Source organism: Panthera uncia, chromosome E1 (assembly GCF_023721935.1).
Source record: "Panthera uncia isolate 11264 chromosome E1, Puncia_PCG_1.0, whole genome shotgun sequence".
Taxonomy (NCBI): Eukaryota; Metazoa; Chordata; class Mammalia; order Carnivora; family Felidae; genus Panthera; species Panthera uncia.
In genome coordinates, this window is record NC_064814.1 from 34732130 (window position 1) to 34754589 (window position 22460).

At 36.3% G+C, this 22460-nt stretch overlaps 1 protein-coding gene across 2 annotated transcripts in view; it reads left to right on the forward strand.

Moving 5' to 3' along the window:
- Positions 1 to 22460, forward strand: part of USP32 (ubiquitin specific peptidase 32) — a 248995-nt gene that overhangs the window by 210807 nt on the left and 15728 nt on the right. For both annotated transcript variants that reach the window (XM_049637818.1, XM_049637817.1), the window contains 9 exons: positions 95 to 200; positions 2447 to 2620; positions 3340 to 3514; positions 4195 to 4346; positions 5572 to 5683; positions 7013 to 7224; positions 13517 to 13701; positions 18011 to 18097; positions 19030 to 19150. In XM_049637818.1, the coding sequence (XP_049493775.1) occupies positions 95 to 200; positions 2447 to 2620; positions 3340 to 3514; positions 4195 to 4346; positions 5572 to 5683; positions 7013 to 7224; positions 13517 to 13701; positions 18011 to 18097; positions 19030 to 19150 (1324 nt within the window). The remainder of the gene's footprint in view (positions 1 to 94; positions 201 to 2446; positions 2621 to 3339; positions 3515 to 4194; positions 4347 to 5571; positions 5684 to 7012; positions 7225 to 13516; positions 13702 to 18010; positions 18098 to 19029; positions 19151 to 22460) is intronic.

Here is a 22460-nt window from a genome sequence, read left to right on the forward strand (position 1 = left end):
AAGATATTTTGATGTGAGAAAATAGATGCTAGGCATTTCTGTGATTGTGATTTATGAGAATCTTTGGCAAAAATTCTCCTCTTTAAACTTCTAGGACAAATCCCATTGGTATGAAGGGGCATATGGCTAAGTGCTATGGGGATTTAGTACAGGAACTTTGGAGTGGAACTCAGAAGAATGTCGCCCCATTAAAGCTTCGGGTAAGCAGATTAAAATAATATGAAAGTATTTAAGTCCTAAGCAGTTGTTTAAGTAATTCTTTTTCTCCACATGCTTTTTATGTTTAGCTTTTTTAGTTTTAGTTTAACTAATGTTTTTTAGATCCTTCACTAGACATAGATGTGAAATACTTTTACTTGTTCAGATGTATGCAAAATACTGGGAAACAAAGTCACAGTCTAAATTTGGAATGTCATTCAGTTTACTAATTTATCAGATATCTTACTTGTATGTATAGTAAATCTTCCATTGTTAGTCCTTTACTATTAACAGTATTCTAACTGCAAGATATACCTCTGAGTCTAGTTAATGATACTCCATATATTTTTGACATTACTAAAGTAATTAATTCTATCTGTAGAATTTAAAAAAACTGAAAGAATTTAATTACTGAAATTCATGGATACAAATTTTGCATTAATATCATATGTAGTAAAGTTAGGGTTATTTTTTATCTTTATTTAAAAATAATACAAAAACTTTAAACTTAGTTTAAATTAATAATCATAATAGCTAAAAATTTGACAACTTAACCACTTCCAGGCACTATTCTTTTTTTTTTTTTCAATATATGAAGTTTATTGTCAAATTGGTTTCCATACAACACCCAGTGCTCATCCCAAAAGGTGCCTTCCTCAATACCCATCATCCACCCTCCCCTCCCTCCCACCCCCCATCAACCCTCAGTTTGTTCTCAGTTTTTAACAGTCTCTTATGCTTTGGCTCTCTTCTACTCTAACCTCTCTCTCTTTTTTTTTTTCCCTTCCCCTCCCCCATGGGTTTCTGTTAAGTTTCTCAGGATCCACATAAGAGTGAACACATATGGTATCTGTCTTTCTCTGTATGGCTTATTTCACTTAGCATCACACTCTCCAGTTCTATCCATGTTGCTACAAAGGACCATATTTCATTCTTTCTCATTGCCACATAGTACTCCATTGTGTATATAAACCACAATTTCTTTATCCATTCATCAGTTGATGGACATTTAGGCTCTTTCCATAATTTGGCTGTTGTTGAGAGTGCTGCTATAAACATTGGGGTACAAGTGCCCCTATGCATCAGTACTCCTGTATCCCTTGGGTAAATTCCTAGCAGTGCTATTGCTGGGTCATAGGGTAGGTCTATTTTTAATTTTTTGAGGAACCTCCACACTGTTTTCCAGAGTGGCTGCACCAATTTGCATTCCCACCAACAGTGCAAGAGGGTTCCTATTTCTCCACATCCTCGCCAGCATCTATAGTCTCCTGATTTGTTCATTTTGGCCACTCTGACTGGCGTGAGGTGATATCTGAGTGTGGTTTTGATTTGTATTTCCCTGATGAGGAGCGATGTTGAGCATCTTTTCATGTTCCAGGCACTATTCTAATGATATTTTGTGTGTATTAACTCCTTTAATCTTCTAAACAGTCCTGTAATATAAAGCATTATATTATCTTCATTTTATTATCTTCATTTTATGGCTCAGGAAACTAAGGTTCAGAGCAGTTAAATAGTTTGCCCAAGATTACAAGATAGTAAGTCCTCAGAGTTAAACATGAGGCTATTCTGCCTCTAGTAATAAAAGGTTATAAGACTAGATAGGTTAACTGTAAAAGAAAACTGTAACAGGAATTTTTCAATGAAAGCAAATGCTATTTTAATATTTCTGTCTTGGGGTGTCAGGGTGGCTCAGTCAGTTAAGTGTCAAACTCTTGATTTCGGCTCAGGTCATGATCTCACAGTTTCGGGAGTTCAAGCCCCTTATTGGGTTCTGTGCTGACAGTGTGGAGCCTGTTTGGGATTATTTCTCTCTCTCCCTTTCTCTCTCTCCCCCTCTCCTGCTCACACTGTCTCTGTCTTTCTCAAAATAAAAACCTTAAAAAAAAAAAAAAATATATATATATATATATATATATATATATATATATATACATATATATATATTTCTGTCTTTACCTGTCTTAAATAATGTCTGTGTACCTAAAGAACTTTTTGCTTATATGATACTGAACTGGGACACAGAATTAACGAAAATACTTTTTTGTTTTTCTTCCCTTTTTTTTTTTTTTTTGTCATTTGAAATTAAGACACGAGAGATTTCATGATTATTCCAAATATATTTGCTGAAATGGAGGCAGACTAAATACTTTATCTTCTTAAAATGCCTCTGATTGAATTATGGGGCATGTTCATTCCAAATTTTATGGGGTAGCAAATAATGAGTTTGATTCTGTTATATTTATAGTGGACCATAGCAAAATATGCTCCCAGGTTTAATGGGTTCCAGCAACAAGACTCCCAAGAACTTCTGGCTTTTCTCTTGGATGGTCTCCATGAAGATCTTAACCGAGTCCATGAGAAGCCCTATGTGGAACTGAAGGACAGTGATGGCCGACCAGACTGGGAAGTAGCTGCAGAGGTTTGTCAGTTTTCAGTTTCTAATGTAAGCAATAGATAAAATGTTCTGTCCACAGATGTGTGTTGTACAAGTTGAATGCTAACTAAACTATTCTGTGATCAAAATTTTACTATGGAAGTAAAAGAATTTATATTTCTCTGCTTGATTCTTGTTCAGTAATGCCAAAACAAGGCATCTTTAATGAAAAATTTTAAATGTTGCCTTTTTACATTGTAAACTTATGGGAAAGGATGCAGGACTTATTCAGTAGAACTTCAGGAGTCCCCATAATTGCTAAAATGATGTGTACAGTGATGAATATGTATGTTTTATCTGCTCTTTAATGGACAAAGAACTTTAATTCTCATCATTGTTACCATGGTAAGAACAAAAAAATGGGATTTTCCATCTGAATTTAATATCATTTAGGTTGAACAGAAAGAATCACATTCTAATCAAGAACTGATTTTCTCTCCTATCTCAGTAGGCCAGTACATTTTAAATTACATATCTGAATTGTAAATTTGCAGGCAGAAAGTTTCTATATCTTAAATGAAGATTAAGGATTATGTTCTTTTTTTTTATTGGAGTATAGTTGACATAATGTTACATTAGTTTCAGAGGGTTATATTCTTGGCATTTAAACCTAAAATATTTAACCAATTTATTTGAATTTATGTAGAAATAATTATTTTTCGAATTTTGAAAAAAGAAAGCTCTCTGATCTTTTTCCTTGCTAGGCATGGGACAACCATCTGAGAAGGAATAGATCGATTGTTGTGGATTTGTTCCATGGGCAGCTGAGGTCCCAAGTCAGATGCAAAACGTGTGGGCATATAAGTGTCCGATTTGACCCTTTCAATTTTTTGTCTTTGCCACTACCAATGGACAGTTATATGCACTTAGAAATAACAGGTAGGTCACAAAGTTCTGAAAATCTACTTAACTTCAATGTCTTCTACATTGATCAGGTAGCCTGAATTTGAATTTCTAAGTATAGTCATTTCTTTATAATGCATTCTCATAGGGGTCCCTAGGTGGCTTAGTCAGTTAAGTGTCTGACTTTGGCTCAGGATGATCTCATGGCTCATGGGTTCGAGCCCCATATCAAGGTCTGTACTGACATCTCAGAGCCTGGAGCCTGCTTTGGATTCTGTGTCTCCCTCTCTCTGCCCGCCCCCCCCAAATAAACAAACATTATAATGTATTATCATAAAAATTGGTCAGCATGTTATAATCCAACAGTGTAATTTCAGGCAGGAACTCCAGACCCTGGAACATGGGACCACGCCTTGTGCCCATTGATACCTCTGTTAGTTTCAAACATGCCAGAAACTCTTTAAAATCTTACAAAACCACTCACCCTTCTATATCAGATGAACATCAAAAAATAATGATTTCACTCAGTATCATCCCTGATGATACAACCATCTGTTGTAGTTTACATGTAAAATAAAAATTCTAGACTGAAACGTTTGCTGTTTCCAAGACACACACACACACACACACACACACAGACACACACACACACACACACACAGTAGAGCTTTCAGTGAAATGTGCATTATACTTAAAAGATGTTTTCTCTTTACTAGTTATTAAGCTGGATGGTACTACCCCTGTACGATATGGACTACGACTGAATATGGATGAAAAGTACACAGGTTTAAAAAAACAGCTGAGCGATCTCTGTGGACTTAAATCAGAACAGATCCTTCTTGCAGAAGTACATGGGTCCAACATAAAGGTAATATTGATTATTCTTTCTAGGATACCCTTGATTCCATCCTTTAAAGATCACAGTTTTCTCAATTAATTATTAAATGACTGAAGGGGATATCAAAACACAACAAAGAATGAACAAAATTTAACAGTTTCCCATCCCTGAAACTTTAAAAAGGGTATCTACCAGCATAAAGAAGTAATAATGATAGTGGCATTAAAAAAAAATTTTTTTTTAACATTTTTATTCATTTTTGAGAGACAGAGACAAGAGAGTAAGCAGGGAAGGGGCAGAAAGAGAGGTAGACACAGAATCCAAAGCAGGCTCCAGGGAGCTGTCAGCACAGAGCCTGATGCGGGGCTTAAACCCATGATCATGAAATCATGACCTGAGCTGAAGATGGACACTTAACTTAACCAACTGAGCCACCCAGGTACCCTGATAGTGGCATTTTAAAAGAAGGGAAATATAAGCCTAGCGCTATCTGTATGGAGTAATCTCGCTACATCACTACAGTATAGATTTCCCCCAGTGACTACTGCTGCTACACTTTACAGGTTTTTGTATTACCACTCTGACTAGAATTCTTCCTTGGTTAAAGTATTTTTCATATTTATAAATGTATGTTTTTACTATTTATTTATGAATATATATACCTGGCCTTTCAACACACTAAGATGTTAGAGAGCAAAGACAAATTGACATAAATCACTTCTTCGTGCATACCAGCTGGAGAAGCACGCAATTTAATAAATACATTGCCTGGAACTAATATTACGCTATATATGTATTAACTAGCTAGGATTTAAGTAAAAGCTTGAAACAAAAATAAATAAAAATTAAAATTAATAAAATAATAATATATTGCCTACCCTCAATTGAACTCCTACCATTGATATTATTCATATTCATCTTTGGGCTTTCTGAACAAACTCCCAACTGATGTTTTCTCATGTGTAATGCAAAGGTAAGATCTCTCTGAGGTTTGGGATTTAGATGCTTGAAATGAAGGACAAAACTTAAGCCATCAGTTATTCAAAAAAACTTCTTTCCTATGGAATGGGATAGCATGTTTTGTCAGTGAGGTTAGTTTTCAGTCAGTTTATCAAGCTTTCATCTTTTAGCTGTTTGAGAAAAGTTATTCAGTCATTTTGTTTGTTTTATTCGTGAAACCATCTAAGACGTTTGTTTCAAATGATTTTCCATTTTATATGAAACATTTCCTCCTTCTCATCCTCTTTTTCTGTAGAATTTCCCTCAAGACAACCAAAAAGTGAGACTCTCAGTGAGTGGATTTTTGTGTGCATTTGAAATTCCCATTCCTGGATCTCCAATTTCAGCTTCTAGTCCAACACAGACAGGTAAAGTAGAACTAGAGCTCCTTCTCGTTATTTCGGCTTTAAAATATTGGCCTAAGGGTTTATATTTATTTGGGCTAAGGATATTCAGGCAAAAGAATTTTGGAGACTGATGGAAACCTTGGTGATCATTTGGCTCAGATTCCTCATTTTTTAGATGAGGAACCTAAAATTCAGGTAATGTAAGTGACAAGCAGATGCTTGTTTAACTAAGTCTACCACTGGAATTCAGATCTCTTAATTCTTTTATCTGATACTAACATGGCAACAAATGGTGTGAGAGATATATAATATACTATCAGAGAATAAAACAATAAACATGACAAAAAGAATCTATTTAAGTGGGGGTAGGAAATAACAAAAAAAGAATCTGTTTAATATGCATGTGGTTTGATATGGTTATCAATTAAATCTTTTTGACCATTAACATTATTGGTCTATTCTTCATACTGCTTATAATTAGGTTTATTTCCTGACTATAAAGGGCCTCATAGAGAATGAGGCTCCTCTTGTTGGCACTTAGTAGAGTATCGATAGTGGATTGATGGATGATTTAATACTGCTTTTTTGTTTAGATAATCACTGTTCAATAGAACTGTCTGCAATGATGGAAATTTTCTGTAATCTTTTCCATCCAATAGAATATTCACAAGTCATATGGACTGTTGAGCACTGTTGAGACTAAGAGAAATACATTTTTAATATAATTTAAATTTAAAAGGCATCTTTCATCATTTGTAACAAATATATCACTTTGGTTGGGGGGATGTTGCTAATGGGGAAGGCTTTGCATTTTTGGGGACAAATGCGAAATCTGTACTTTCCTCTTTATCTAAAACTAATCTAAAAAATATTTTTTTAAAAACTAAAATGAAAAAATAAAGGAACATCTAGCTAGAGACTGTTGTTTTCAACTGAACATTTTTAGGGGAATAGAGAAATGAATTCGTAGAGAGGGAAAAGAAAACAAGTGGCAGAACTATTTGTATGTGACAGTATGATGCTGATAGATTCTTACAAAAATTTTACTTCTACTTTTCAGAAAACTAAAAGAAAAGCAACTTTTTTTTTTTTTTTACTTATACTTCCAAGCAGTTACTTCCAGCAGTTATTCTTGCTTTGTCATTTCATCTTAAGTGTGAGTTATAGAAGGAAAATCTGAAATTAAAATCTTCCAGTCAGTCCAGAATTATTATTTGAACTGTGATTTCTCCCTGTCCTTTGCTAAAAGAGACTCTACTACAGTGGTCTTGGTCCCCACATTATTTGAGAAAAGAGCAAAGATGAAAACACCACAAGCTTATGATGCTGTATTTATCTATGAATTTGTAGATTTCTCCTCTTCCCCATCTACAAATGGAATGTTGACCCTAACAACCAATGGAGACTTGCCCCGACCAATGTTTATACCCAATGGAATGCCAAACACTGTTGTGCCATGTGGAACTGAGAAGAACTTCACAAATGGAATGGTGAATGGTCATATGCCATCTCTTCCTGACAATTCCTTTACAGGCTACATCATTGCAGTCCACCGAAAAATGGTTAGTTTAAATTAGGCAACTTACTGCTCATCTTAACCAATGTCATTTGTGAAACATAGCCACTTTCTGTCTTTGAAGCCTCTTCATTGTGTTCACTTTCAGTGTGTTATTGTAAGTGATCAGAGCCAGGATTTAGTATCACACATGCTGGCCATTGTATGAAATACTATTCCTCAGTGGCGTCTGGGTGGCTCAGTCGTTTAAGTGTCCGACTCAGCTCAGGTCATGATCTCACAATTTGTGGGTTCAAGCCTGTGTCAGCTCTGTGCTGATGGCTCAGAGCCTGGAGCCTGCTTTAGATTCTGTGTCTCCCTCTCTCTCTGCCCCTCCCCCACTTGTTCTCTCTCTCTCTCTCTCTCTCTCTCTCTCACACACACACACACACACACACACACACACACACACAAAATGAATAAACATTTTTTAAAAATTTGAAGTGTCATTCCTCACTCATATTAAGCAGCAACAGGATGGCTGCTACATCCAAATACTACTTCCTTTTTAAAAGTTTGTGTCTCTCATATTTTCATGTAGGCATGTACATCTTCTCTGCCATGTAAGCATGGATGTATTTGGAGGTTGGTTGGTTGGTTTTTTTGGAGAGAAACAGGAACGTTCTTGGGTAAAAACAAGTTGTTTCCTAGGACTGCTGTAACAAATTAGCACAAATTTCATGGCTTAAAACAACAGAAATTTATTCTTTCATAGTTCTATAGGTATCTCAAGACATCTGAAATCACCAGGGCTGTGCTCCCTCCAAAAGCTTTAGGGGAGAATCCTTCCTTGCCTCGTCCAACTTCCATAGGCATTTCTTATCTCATAACTCCAATCTCTGCCTCCATCTTTACATGATCTTCTGCTTCTCCCTCTGCTGTTCACTAATGAGATTTACTGATAGCACTTGTCATTAGATTTAAGTACCTAGAAATAAACTGCAACAGATACACAAGGTATCTATATGGAAAGCAATAAAAATATTGATAAAAATTAAAGAAGACTCAAATATTTGAGGGAAATAGACCATGTTCATGGATTAGAAGACCAGATATTTCAAAGATCTAAGTTCTTCACAAACTCATCTACAGATTCAGTGCACAATCCCAATATAAATGCTTACTATATGTATGTATTCTCGTGTATGTAAACTTGATAAGCTGATGCTAAAATGTGGAAGCAGAGGGGCACCTCTGCTAGCTCATTCAGTTGAGTATGGCACTCTTGATCTTGAGGTCATAAGTTCAAGCCCTGTGTTGGGCACAGAGCTTACTTAAAAAGTAAAAAAATTATTCTCTCTCTCTGCCCCTCCTGTGCTCTATCAAAATAAAGAAACTTAAACAAACAGGGTGCGGGGGCACTGGGTGGCTTAGTTGGTTAAGCGTCTGACTCTTGGTTTTGGCTCAGGTCATGATCTCATGGTTCATGAGTTCGAGCCCTGCATCGGGCTCTGTGCTGACAGCACGGAGCCTGCCTGGGATTCTCTCTTTCCTTCTCTCTCTGCCCCTCCTCTGCTCTCTCTCTCTCTCAAACTAAATTAAAAAAAATTTTTTTTTAATAAAAAAAAGTAAAAAAAAATTAAAATTAAAAAAAAATGTGGAAATACAAAGCACTGGAATAACCAAGACGCTCTTGAAGAAGAGTAAAGCATGACGAATTGAGCTACAAGATATTACAATTATTTTATAACACTTAAGTACTTAAGACATTGTGATATTGGTATGAGAAAAGACAAGTAGTTAACAGTGGTTTAGAATAGAGACCCAGAGACAGATTCACAAATGTATGAACATTTGAGTTATAACAAAGATAGCATTGCAGAGCAGTGAGAGAAAGACAATTTTCTTGGTAAATGGTGCTGAGATAATTGAATAGCCATATGAAACTTGACACCTACCTCTTACCACATAATGTTCAATTCCAGGTGGACTACAGAACTAAATATGAAAGCAAAACAATAAAACAGCTCCTAGAAGATAATAGGTGAATACATTCATGACCTTGATGTAGGAAAAGACTACTTAAATAGGACACAAAAAGCACTAACCATAAAGGAAAAGATTAATAAATTGGACATCATTAAAATTAAGAACTTTAGTTCCATCAAAAGATGCCATTGCATAGAAAGGCAAGCCTTGGAGTCAAAGATGTCTGCCACTCCTATAACCACAAAAAGACTCAATCTAGAAAATATAAAGAACTCATGTAAATCATTAAAAAACAATTCAAGGCGCTGGGTGGCTCAGTCAGTTGGGTATCTGACTCTTGATTTTGGCTCAGGTCATGATCCCAGGGTTGTGGGATTGAGCCCCACAGTTGAGCCTCAGCTCTGTGCTGAGTGTGAGCCTGCTAAAGATTCTCTCTCCTTCTGCCCCTCTTCCCTGCTTATTCTGTCTCTCCCTTTCTCAAATAAAAAAATTTTTTGAATAAAAAATGGTTAATTTTAAATAAGCACTTCACAGAAAGGATATACAAATAGCCAGTAACCATATGAAAAAGTGATCAGCCAGACTACTAACCAGGGAAATACAAATTAAAGCTCCATTAGCATATCACCGCACACCCACCAGAGCAGCTTAAACTGATTAACAGTGATGATGAGGATATTTGAGCAACAGGAACTCTCATACACTGCTAATAAGAGTATAAGTTAATACAGCTCTTTTGGAAAGTAGTTTTCTAGTTAAAGGTAAGCAATTCTCCTTTTTAAGCATCTACCAAACAGACGTGTGTATCAGGAGATATGTACAAGAATATTCATTCAGCAGCATTAGCATTAGCAGCATTATCTGTAATCGCCCAAAGCTGAAAACAAAAAATAAAAACATTAAATGTCCATTAGTAGTAGCAAAAGGATAAGGAAGTTGAGACATTCATATGATAGAATATTCTACAGCAATGAAAATGAATGAATTTAGAGTTGTACCCAACATAAATGAATTTCATAAACCTAATGTGGAAAAGAAGCCAGACACAAAAGAAATATAAGACATATGATTCTTTTTATAAATAAAAATTTTAAAAACAGGGAAAATGAAATTTACTGTTTTTATGCGTAGCCTATGAAACTATAAAGAAAAAGCAAGGAAGTGATTACCATAAAATTAGAAAAACTGAACTTTTGAAGGAAGGAAGAAATTGTGATTGGGAGGAAGCAGAGGGAGGCTTTTGGAGTGCTAGCTGTATTCTGTCTTGACTAGTGATTATACAGCTATTTGCTTTGTGATAATTCTTTAAAATGTACTTGTCTACCCTTTTGAATTAATAACTCATGACTTAAAGTGAGCACCTGACAACGTAGATGACGTTCTATGGGCCACGTTCTAGATGGGATTGTATGGGATTATATGAGTGGATAGAGAATTAAGGCATCCATTTGTACTTGGTATTGGCTTTAAGTACAGCTCCAACTACTCCCATCAGCATTTCCCTATGTCTCTCTCTCTCTTTTTTTTAACCAAGTATTATCAGATCATAAATAAAGAATTCTCATGTACTTTTTAAAAAGTCTTGGAAAACCACTCTCTTGAATTTTCATGAATATGTTTTATAGAGCACTTGGTAAGTGCTAAAGCATTATATACAGTTTTTTTGTAATTATTAGACCATAAAGCCACATTGTCAACTCTTAATTTTCACCTTTTAACCAGTTATCGATTTCCAGTTTCTTTCATGATCTAGACAGGTGCTTTAGGAATACCTAAAATTGATTTTACCATCTGTCTGTCTCAAGTCAAGTCCCTTTTCCTATTATTTCTGTGAAAGGCAACACCATTCTTCCATCTAAAAGCTAAAGGCTGAGAGTATCCTTAGATTTTTTTCTCCCCTTTTCTTCTAAAACCCTATATTCAGTATATCACTATGCCCTTTAATATCTTCTTTTTTTTTAAAACAATGTATTTTTTGAGAGAAAGAGAGAGCACGAGTGGTGTAGTGGCAGAGAGAGAGGAGAAGAGAGGATCCTAAGTGGGCTCTGTGCTGACAGCAGAGCCTGATATGGGGGCTTGAACTCACAAACCATGAGATCATGACCTGAGCTGAAGTCCGACAGTCAACGAGCTGAGTCATCCAGGCAACCCTTAATTTCTTTTCTTTTTTTTTTAAGTTTATTCTTTCATTTTTGAGAGAAAGAGCACAAGTTGGGGAGGGGCAGAGTGGAAGGGAGACACAGAATCCGAAGCAGGCTCCAGGCTCTGAGCTGTCCAGTACAGAGCCCAACGCAGGGCTTGAACTCAACGAACTGTGAGATCATGACCTGAGCCGAAATCGGATGCTTAACCAACTGAGCCACCCAGGGGCCCCATCCCCTTAATATCTTATTTTAAAATACTACTTGAATTTACCATTTCTTCATTTTTATTGCCACCTTCTTTCAGACCTTTCTGATCTCATGATTGAATTACTTTGAAAGTAGTTTATTTTTTGTCTCCTCCTTTCTACAAGGTAAAAGATGAATAAGAATGAGACAAGGCAACCTAGGCAAGAATATTCAGAAAATAGAGAAATGGGAAAACGGTATTGATGCGACAAATAAAGGAAAAGTCAATTTAAAGGAAAAAAGAAAGAAGTGGTTTACATGGACCAGAGAAATCAAAAGAGTGAAAATTGAAGTTTTGCAGTATAACCAAGTAAAGAAATGGAGCAAAACTCCTTTGAACAGTTGGGCCAAATGAGTTTTTCCAGCTGGGAGGAAAAGTTGTTAGGAGAGAGCAAAAGGAGGATTTCTGGTATAGGAAAGCTGGGAGTGTTATTCCCATGAGGAACTGAGTAGTATTTCCCAGTGCTATTGGGAGAAGTTACCTTCAAGAGGATGAAAATTTTTTGTGGGTTTAGAAAAGAGCTACACTGAGGAATGAAGAGGTCATTGCTTAGATGATCTCATTTATTTAGTAAAATAAGTCATCTGCTGAGAGAGTGGAAGAACAGTAGAAGTTTAAGGAGAGAAGAATTAACCTATATTTTTAGATTTTTGTTTTATTGGTTGTTTGTTTTTTTTAGAGAGAGAGTGTGCACACAGGGGTGGGGGACAGAAGGAGAGGGAGAGAGAGAATCTTAAACAGGCTCCACATCCAGCACAGAGCCTGATGCAGGGCTTGATCTCATGACCACAAGATCACGACCTGAGCTGAAATCAAGAGTAAGATGCTCAACTGATTGAGCTACCCATGTGCCCCTGTTTTTAGGTTTTTGAAAAATAGTTATTCTGAATTCTGTCCACGTATCAACTGTGAGTCTTATAAGAACATCAGCACATGAAATACAGTCTTAGAATCATGTATTTAGCTAAGCTTAAATGAATAATGCAAGGGGTGCCTGGCTAGCTCAGTTGGTAGAGCATGCAACTCTTGATCTCATGGTTGTAAGTTTGAGCCCCATGTTGGGTGTAGAGATTACTTAAAAATAAGATCTTTAAAAAAAAAGGGTTTAATTTAAAAAATGAATAATGGCAAGATAAAATGCTTGAGAATCTGAAATAGAAGTCTTTAAGAAACTAGCTAACTGTTGGTGAGTTTGTAAGTTGTTGATTTAGCTTCTCTAACTACTACACAAAGACCACACTTAAAGAATTAAATGTCCAAGTGCTCAGCAGTTTTTTGAGTAATCCTTAATTGCAGTCAACCTTTTATTATACTAAACTTTTGTTTTATTAAACAGCCATTTCCAAGCTACTTCTGTGCAGTATCTCTATATTAAGGAATCTTCTTAACATACTAAAAGCAAATATTTTTAAAGTTTACTTTACTTTTATTCTATTACGTAATTAAAAAAAACAAAAAAGACTAAAGTCAGCTCAGCTACTTTTAGGAAGGTGCATAAGTTGTTATAACATTAAATGGCTGGGTTTCATATCTTCCCAACAGTTTAGGAATTGCTGCTCTAACAACAGCTGTCAACACCTTATTAGAAAATTGTGTTTTGAGGCAGTTTGGTTTACTGGCATCCTTTCTAGAGAAAGGATTTTAAGTGCTTTTAAAAACCTTGAGTTAGGAAACTATTACTAGTTTTTACATGTGGTTCTGTGTGTGTGAGAAATATTTATCAGAGAAAACTAGTTTGAAAATACTAAATGCTGAAAAGTTTGATAGCAATTCTAAAACTGGCAATACTACAATCTTCAACCTTCCACTCTAAATAACCATATTCTCTATATTAATTAAACGTGGTTTTATAAATAAAGAGAAGTGTGGTAGGGACTACTTTGAAAATGATACTGTTGCCTGTTATTGGCTCTTAGAATGAAAGGGAGGAATCAAAGGCCTGTCTTCTCAGCCCTTTCTTCTCTTGTTTGTACATACAGATGAGGACAGAACTGTATTTCCTTTCATCTCAGAAGAATCGCCCCAGCCTCTTTGGAATGCCACTGATTGTTCCATGTACTGTGCATACCCGGAAGAAGGACCTGTATGATGCGGTCTGGATTCAGGTGTCTCGATTAGCCAGCCCACTCCCACCTCAGGAAGCCAGTAACCATGCTCAGGATTGGTGAGTTGAGAGGGCGATAAGCCTGGACAGGTGGTTTCCAAACTCAAGAAGAAGAATTTAGGGGCGCCTGGGTGGCTTGGTCGGTTAAGCGTCCGACTTCGGCTCAGGTCATGATCTCACGGTCCGTGAGTTCGAGCCCCGCGTCGGGCTCTGTGCTGACAGCTCAGAGCCTGGAGCGTGTTTCAGATTCTGTGTCTCCCTCTCTCTCTGCTCCTCCCCTGTTCATGCTCTGTCTCTCTCTGTCTCAAAAATGAATAAACGTTAAAAAAAAAATTTTTTAAAAAGAAGAATTTATATGAATTCTATGTAATATATAGGACACATTCCATGTTAAGTTAATCACTCTTTGAAGAGCCATCCAGAAAGCATATAATTCAACCATGTGGTTTGATCTATTGAGTAGGAGAGACTGTACAACTTCCTTTCATGACCTAGACATTCTAGTGTCTAATAATCCTTTCATTCTGTACTCTCTTACCTGAAGTCCCTCCTGCTAATGCTTTAAACGCTTCAGGTATTATCCTTGACTTCTGTTATTGCAAAACTAGGGAGTATAAATTCACCAGGGAGTTTGTATCCTCTCAACTTGCTGGAATGCAGAATGGAAACAGTCATGTACATTTCTATACATGAACTCTGAAAAACCCCCATACCATAACAAATGATTCAGTTGGATTGTTTCCATGCCTTGTTAGTTTAACATGGAGGGCCACCTGCATGGCTCAGTCTGTTAAGTGTCTGACTCTTGATTTTGGCTCAAGTCATAATCCCAGGATTGTGGATCAAGCCCCACGTCAGGCTCTTTGCCGAGTGCGGAGCTTGCTTAAGGTTCTCTCTCTCTCTCCTTCTGTCCCTCTCCCCCGTGCGCTCTCTATCTCTCTCTCTCTCCCTCAAATTAAAAAAAAAAAAAAGTAATTTAAGAAAAAAGAATAAATCTTAAAGGAAAACTGCAAATAATAAGCAATTTAGTTGAGGAATGTCGTGTTAAGTAAAAATGACAATAGGGCAAGATTAAATTTGAAGTGAAAGTGCGATTAAATTGAAGAACTTCCAGATGAGGACTTTTCCCTGGGCTTGCTAATGAATTGGATATGGAGTATGAGGGAAAGAGGAACCCAAGTTTGGTTATCAGCCTGAGCAATTGTTTGTGAATGGTGGTAACATTTAATGTGAGGAAAACTGAGGAAGGAGTAGGTTTGAGCAAGAGATGACAGGAATCAAGTTAAATTCAACATGTATGTTATATTTTTAAGTGGGATATAGACTTCAGTGTCCTTTGTTGGAGATATAAAAATATAGGTGTCATCACAAATAGTTGGTATTTAAATCCCTGAGACCAGATGATAACGTTTAGAGAGTAAGAGATAGAGAAGACACCCCCCCCCCCAGTGTAATTCCTGATGCATTTCAACATTTAGAGGTTGAAAAATGACAAAAAAGGAGATTGAGAAGAAGCAGCCAGTGACGAAAGAAGAAAATTAGGAGTGAGTGGTGTCCCAGAAGTGAAGAAGTGTTTAAAGGATCAGTTTCAAATGCTACAGAGAGATTTAGTAAGAAGAGGCCTGGGAACTGACCACTGGAATTGATAAAATGGCAGTCTTTGGTGACCTTTGCAAAAGCTATTTTAGTATAGATGGAATGGTATAGATGAAGGCATGGAGGTTAGAATAAAGAGAAAATAGTCCTACAGGCAATAAAAAAGATAGTAAGAGTCTTTTAGAGATAACACAATGAAATATTTATGAATGAAAATGATAAAATGCCTCTGATTTCCTTCAAAATAATCTAGTGGGTCACAATAGCCAAGAGGTGGAAACAACCCAAATGTCCATCAGCAGACAAATGGATAAACTGTGGTATGTACATACAGTGGAGTATTTGTCAGCCATAAAAAGGAATGAAGTTCTGATACACACTACAACATGGTTGAACCTTGAAAACATTATACTAAGTGAAATAAGCCAGATACAAAAGGATAAATACTGTATGATTTCACTTTTATGAGACATTTTGAGTAGGCAAATTCATAGACAGAAATTAGATTAGAGGTTACTAGGGTTTGGGAGGAAAGGAGTATTATTATTGCTTAATGGTACAGAGTTTCTGTTTGGGAAGATGAAAAAATTCTGGAGATGGATGGTGGTGATGGTTGCACAGACAGCATTGTGAATGCCTTTAATGCCACTGAATTGTATACTTAAAAATGGTTAAATGGTACAGGTGCCTGGGTGGCTCATTTGCTTAAGCGTCTGACTCTTGATCTCAGCTCAGGTCTTGATCTCATGGTTGTGAGTTCAATCCCCATGTTTGGCTCCACACTGTTCTTGAAGCCTACTTTTAAAAAAAAAGTTGAATGGTAAATTTTATGTATATTTTCCCATTTTTTTTAATGGAATGAAAGAATCTATAGAGCTAGGTTAAGGGTATAGGTGAATTAAAAGTGGCTGAGGGTTGATGATGATTATAGTTGGGTGACCAATACATGGGGGTTCATTGTACAGTTCTCTATTTTTGTGAGTGTTAATGTCAATAAATTTGAATGTTTAGATTAGATGGACAAATTCCTGGAATCGAGGATCTATATAAAAGATTATTATTTTGAGCGACAGTGGATAAGGAGGAAAGTGAGGATTTGAGAGCAGTAATTAGAAATTTCTCTTTGGTCAAAGAATTGTTAGAGTAGTGATACTTGAATAAGCGATTTAAAAAGTTAGGAGGTAGCTATTGCAAAGTAGGATATTTGGAACTGAACGTTTTGGAGGTGGCAAAGTCCTTATCATGGTTTCATTACCTTTAGCCACCATGTAACAGCTACTACCAATTGCCAAATGTGGTGTCTTGCATTGCTTCTTATTGGGGCAAGGATGAAGAAAAATACTTGTTTAAGTGGGAGAATCAAGGCTGTCTTGCAGTTAAAAGACATTACTCTAAAAATGTTAGGTAGCTTATAGCTTTGAGTAGTTAAGGCAGGGAAAAGGGTGCCTCACAGTGTACCACATCAGGATTCTGATTAAAGAACGCTTCTGGGGTGCCTGACTGGCTCGGTTGGAAAAACATGTGACTCTTGATCTCAGGGTGGTAAGTTTGAGCCCCACATTGGGTGTAGAGATTACTTAAACGAAACAAAAAAAAAGGAAATATGTAAATATAAATATATATTTTATATAATATATATATTATATATATTATTATACATATATATTTTATATATATATATATATATTATATATAGTCCGCTCTTCTAAAAACCATTATGATCTTTCGGCTTTCTGTGCTGTGGCAATGTTCTTGTCATGGAAAGGTCTAATTATTTTAGTTTAATGTGAATTAAATCTTGTGATAGAATTAGGGCTGAAGGATAATTGGTAGTTGATTTCATGATTAGCTTATTAGCTTATAAGGTTATTAGCTTATCTTAAAATTTTGTGTGGACCACATGGCCTCTCTTAGAGACATCTGGCAGTCTAGTCTGTCTACCTTCTGTAACAGGGATACAACATGGGAGCCCTAAGTGGGGTTGGTACAGGGCTGCTGCTAATGGGTTAAAATAACTAGCATTGAACTGTCAACCATGAGCATACTGCTCTGACAGATGCCCTTCCTAGGGTTACTTCAAGAAAAAATGAAAAGGAGTTGAGACCTCAAATAGAAATGTTTTTTATGGGAATGGAAGTTGGTGCAGCCACTCTGGAAAACAGTATGGAGGTTCCTCAAAAAACTAAAAATAGAACTACCCTACAACCCAGCAATTGCGCTGCTAGGCATTTATCCAAGGGATACAGGCGTGCTGTTTCGAAGGGACACATGCCCCCCACCATGTTTATAGCAGCACTATCAATAATAGCCAAAGTATGGAAAGAGCCCAAATGTCTATTGATGGATGAATGGATAAAGAAGATGTGGTTTATATGTATACACAACTGAGTGTTACTCGGCAATCAAAAAGAATGAAATCTTGCCATTTGCAACTACATGAATGGAACTGGTCAATTAGAGAAAGACAAAAATCATATGACTTCACTCATATGAGGACTTTAAGAGACAAAACAGATGAACATAAAGGAAGGGAAACAAAAATAATATAAAAACAGGGAGGGGGACAAAACAGAAGAGACTCATAAATATGGAGAACAAACTGAGGATTGTGGGGGGGGGGGGGGGCTAAATGGGTAAAGGGGCACTAAGGAATCTACTTCTGAAATTGTTGCACTATATGCTAACTAATTTGGATGTAAATTTAAAAAAATAAAAAATAAAACAAATTTTTAAAAAATGTTTTTTATACTCTTTGGTTTATGTTCTGTTTCAGTGATGACAGTATGGGCTATCAGTATCCCTTCACTCTACGAGTTGTGCAGAAAGATGGGAACTCCTGTGCTTGGTGCCCATGGTATAGGTAAAGTAATCTTATGCAAAAGAAAAATTTTAGTAGCATTGCAGCTTCAGATATTATACCTTTTGCATAAGGTTTCCAGTTTTTAGAAGTAATACTAAATAATAAGAAGCTTGAAATAAACATCGCAATTGTTGATTCATGTTTTTCTTATGTGGTCCATAGCTAAGTTTTGCTCTTGAGCCTTAGCTGGTTTTGTAAACTCTGTGATCCTCATTAAATTCATAGTTTATGATTAACATTTATTATTTTATACCTTCTGCTCCTTATATATAAATCAGTTTAGCATTCTGAGCCCAGTAGAACATAGTCTACTTACTAGACTTCGTGGAAGTCTGTTTTTGACTTTTAGAAGAATTATGGAGACTGATTGGTCAGTATTGTTGCAGCTTGCGAAATATCTGAGTGCTAAAGTCAACAACCTTCAGAGAACTATAATAGACTTAGCAAATGGAATCTAAATAGGCATTGAAATCATGGCTTTGTCATGGTCCTTCCCTTCCCATAAATTTTTACAAACATTTATTTAATGTGCCACTTTACAAACAAGGAAATAGGCATTGTTATATCAGATGAATTGTCCTTCCTCAGAGTATTAAATAACTAAATTTAGAATTTTCTTAGAGGTATATTATCTCAAATATCCAATCCCCGTGTCATTTATCTTCCATAAAGTCCACACATTCATGTGGATTAACAAATGGTTATCAAGTGCTTTGAAAAACCAAAGACTTGAGAAGTAATGAGCATGCTTCCCTGAAATAAAAATAATTACTAATACATATTCATACATTTATCAGTCTTAAGTTAGAGGCCCATGACAGATTCTGAACCCAAGAAAGTGGAGAAGTAGAAAGAGAAAATATTTCTGATAAAGAAAATGTTGATTCTTTCATAATTATTCATTCCTTAGTAGATCATTTTCATCCCTTTAGATTTTGCAGAGGCTGTAAAATTGATTGTGGAGAAGACAGAGCTTTCATTGGAAATGCCTATATTGCTGTAGATTGGGACCCCACAGCTCTTCACCTCCGCTATCAAACATCACAGGAAAGGGTAAGTACTCAAGGCCACCATAAGATGGTAGTTTTCATAAGTAAAAATTTTCCCAGTTTAACTGTATTGTGACATTTCTGTTTTAGGTGATCTAAATACAATCAGAAAAACATTCATTGGTATTCTCTAAGCCACTTAATATATTGACATGATTACATGGATGTTTCAGTTTTCCCACTTACAGAGTTACTTGTATTGGGACATTACATTTCAAAAAACACCACTAATAAGTAAATCTCGAAATTCTGGGTATGACTAAGACATTATATTGTTTGGCCTCCAAGCAATAAATACCTCTTTGCCTATGTATTAATTATTATTACATCTGCAGCATTTAGTAACACTGTAACTTAGCTCGAAGGCATCCCAGGGCTACAGCTGCTTACTGGGCATAGTGATCAGAAAAATTAAAGGAAAGATTGAATGTTTTAAGACTGGGCACCTAAGAATGTATCTCAATGGCTATTCCTTCACACTTAACATTCCTCTACTGGGAAAACAGTTTTTACATTTTGAAAATGTTACTTCAAAAAGACTAATAACTCCATACTAACAATAAAAATATTTGCCAAATATTGTTGAAGGATAGATTGGCTAGATAGTTGGTGGATAGAGATATGATGAATCTGATGGAGAAATAAAAGCAACAGAATCAACGGGTTTTTTTTTTTTTTTTTTTTAGTTACATGAAGAATTGTAGTTGCTTTTGCATTTATGTGGCTCTTGATGGAAATTTCCAGTGTATGATCTGAAAAGCTCTGGAGGACATCCTGCTTATAGAAAGAAGGGCCTACGTGACCTGTTAAATCTCACCCCATTTCCACTTTCAGTGATGCTCTTAGGATACCATGGAAACCAACTTGCTATTGAGATATCCTGCTTTGGTGGGGACTGTGGCCACATGACTAATTTCTTCCTACTAAATTTCTCTTCCTACCTGTGGTTTCTGCATGTGCTTAGTGAGTCACGTAGACAAAGTGATTACCTTGGTTCAAAATTGACATTATTACCCATATATTTTATGTTGTTTATTCCAGTAATTTCCCTTCCAGGAATTTATTCTAGGGAAATACTTTAATGCTGACAAATAATCATCATAGCATTTTTTAGAACATTAAAAAAATTAGACACAACTTGTATTTGTCCCACATTAGAAGATTGGTTAAATAAAGCATAGTATATAAATTTGATAAAATATTATGCAGTCATTGAAAATGATGATTACCAGGAGTTTTTACCATGATTACCATGATACTTAATGATGTGATGGCTTTGTTTGGTTTTTTATTTATTTTTTAATTTACATCCAAGTTAGTTAGCATATATAGCACAACAATGATTTCAGGAGTAGAATCCTTAATGCCCCTTACCCATTTAGCCCATCCCCCCCACCCCCAACCCTGCCAGCAACCCTCTGTTTGTTCTCTGGATTTATGAGTCTCTTCTGTTTTGTCCCCCTCCCTGTTTTTATATTATTTTTGCTTCCCTTCCCTTATCTTCATCTGTTTTGCATCTTAAATTCCTTATGAGTGAAGTCATGATATTTGTCTTTCTCTAATTTCGCTTGGCATAATACCCTCTAGTTCCATCCACATAGTTGCAAATGTGTATAAATATATACCACATCTTCCATCTGAAGATGGAAGAATATATACCATTCATCCATCAATGGACATTTGGTCTCTTTCCATACTTTGACTATGGTCAGTAGTGCTGTTTGTTATAAACATTGGGGTGCATATGCCCCTTTGAAACAGCATACCTGTATCCCTTGGATAAATACCTACTATTGCAATTGCTGGGTTGTAGGTAGTTCTATTTTTAGTTTTTTGAGGAACCTCCACAAACTGTTTTCCGGAATGGCTGCACCAGGTTGCATTCCCACCAGCAGTGCAAAAGAGATCCTCTTTCTCCGCATCCTCTCCAACATTTGTTGTTGCCTGAGTTGTTAATGTTAGCCACTGTGACAAGTGTGAGGTGATATCTCATTGTGATTTTGACTTGTATTTCCCTGATGATGAGTGATGTTGAGCATTTTTTATTTTTATTTTTTTAATGTTTATTTATTTTTGACAGAGAGAGACAGACAGAGCGGGGGGGGGGGGGGGGGCGCGGGGCAGAGAGAGAGGGAGACACAGAGTCCGAAGCAGACTTCAGGCTCTGAGCTGTGAGCACAGAGCCTGACATGGGGCTCGAACTCACAGACTGTGAGATCATGGCCTGAGCCGAAGTCGGACGCTCAACCGACTGAGCCACCCAGGTTGCCCCTTCTTGTTTTTTAATTTTTTTTTTAATTTTTTGTGGGTTTTTTTTGTTTTTTGGGGGTTTTTTTTGTTTTTTTTTTTTTGATGTTGAGCATTTTTGCATGTGTCTGTGAGCCATGTGGATGTCTTCTTTGAAAAAGAGTCTATTCATGTCTTTTGCCCATTTCTTCACTGGATTATTTGTTTTTTGGGTGTTGCGTTTGATAAGTTCTTTATAGGCTTTGGATACTAATCCTTTATCTGATATGTCATTTGCAAATATCCTCTCCCATTCTGTCAGTTGCCTTTTAGTTTTGCTGAATGTTTCCTTCGCCGTGCAGAAGTTTTTTGGTTTTTGTTTTTTGTTTTGACGAGTCCCAATAGTTCATTTTTGCTTTTGTTTCCCTTGCCTCTGGAGACCTGTTGAGTAAGAAGTTGCTGCGGCTGAGGTCTACGAGGTTTTTGCCTGCTTTCTCCTCTAGGATTTTGATGGCTTCCTGTCTTATGTTTATGTCTTTCGTCCATTTTGAGTTTATTTTTGTGTATGGTGTAAGAAAGTGGTCCAGGTTCATTTTTCTGTATGTCGCTGTGCAGTTTTCCAGCACCACTTACTGAAGAGACTGTCTTCATTCCATTGGATATTCTTTCCTGCTTTGTCAAAGATTAGTTGCCCATACATTTGTGGGTCTATTTCTGGGTTCTCCATTCTGTTCCATTGATCTGAGTGTCTGTTTTTGTGCCAGTACTATACTGTCTAGATGATTACAGCTTTGTAATACAACTTGAAGTCTGGTATTGTGATGCCTCCAGCTTTGGTTTTCTTTTTCTTTTTCTTTTTCTTTTTTTCCTGATTATCTCAAATTTTTTATTTTTTTATTTTTTTATTTTCTTATTTTTTTTATTATATGAAATTTATTGTCAAATTGGTTTCCATACAACACCCAGTGCTCATCTCAAAAGATGCCCTCTTCAGTACCCATCACCTACCCTCCCCTCCCTCCCACCCCCCATCAACCCTCAGTTTGTTCTCAGTTTTTAAGAGTCTCTTATGCTTTAGCTCTCTCTCC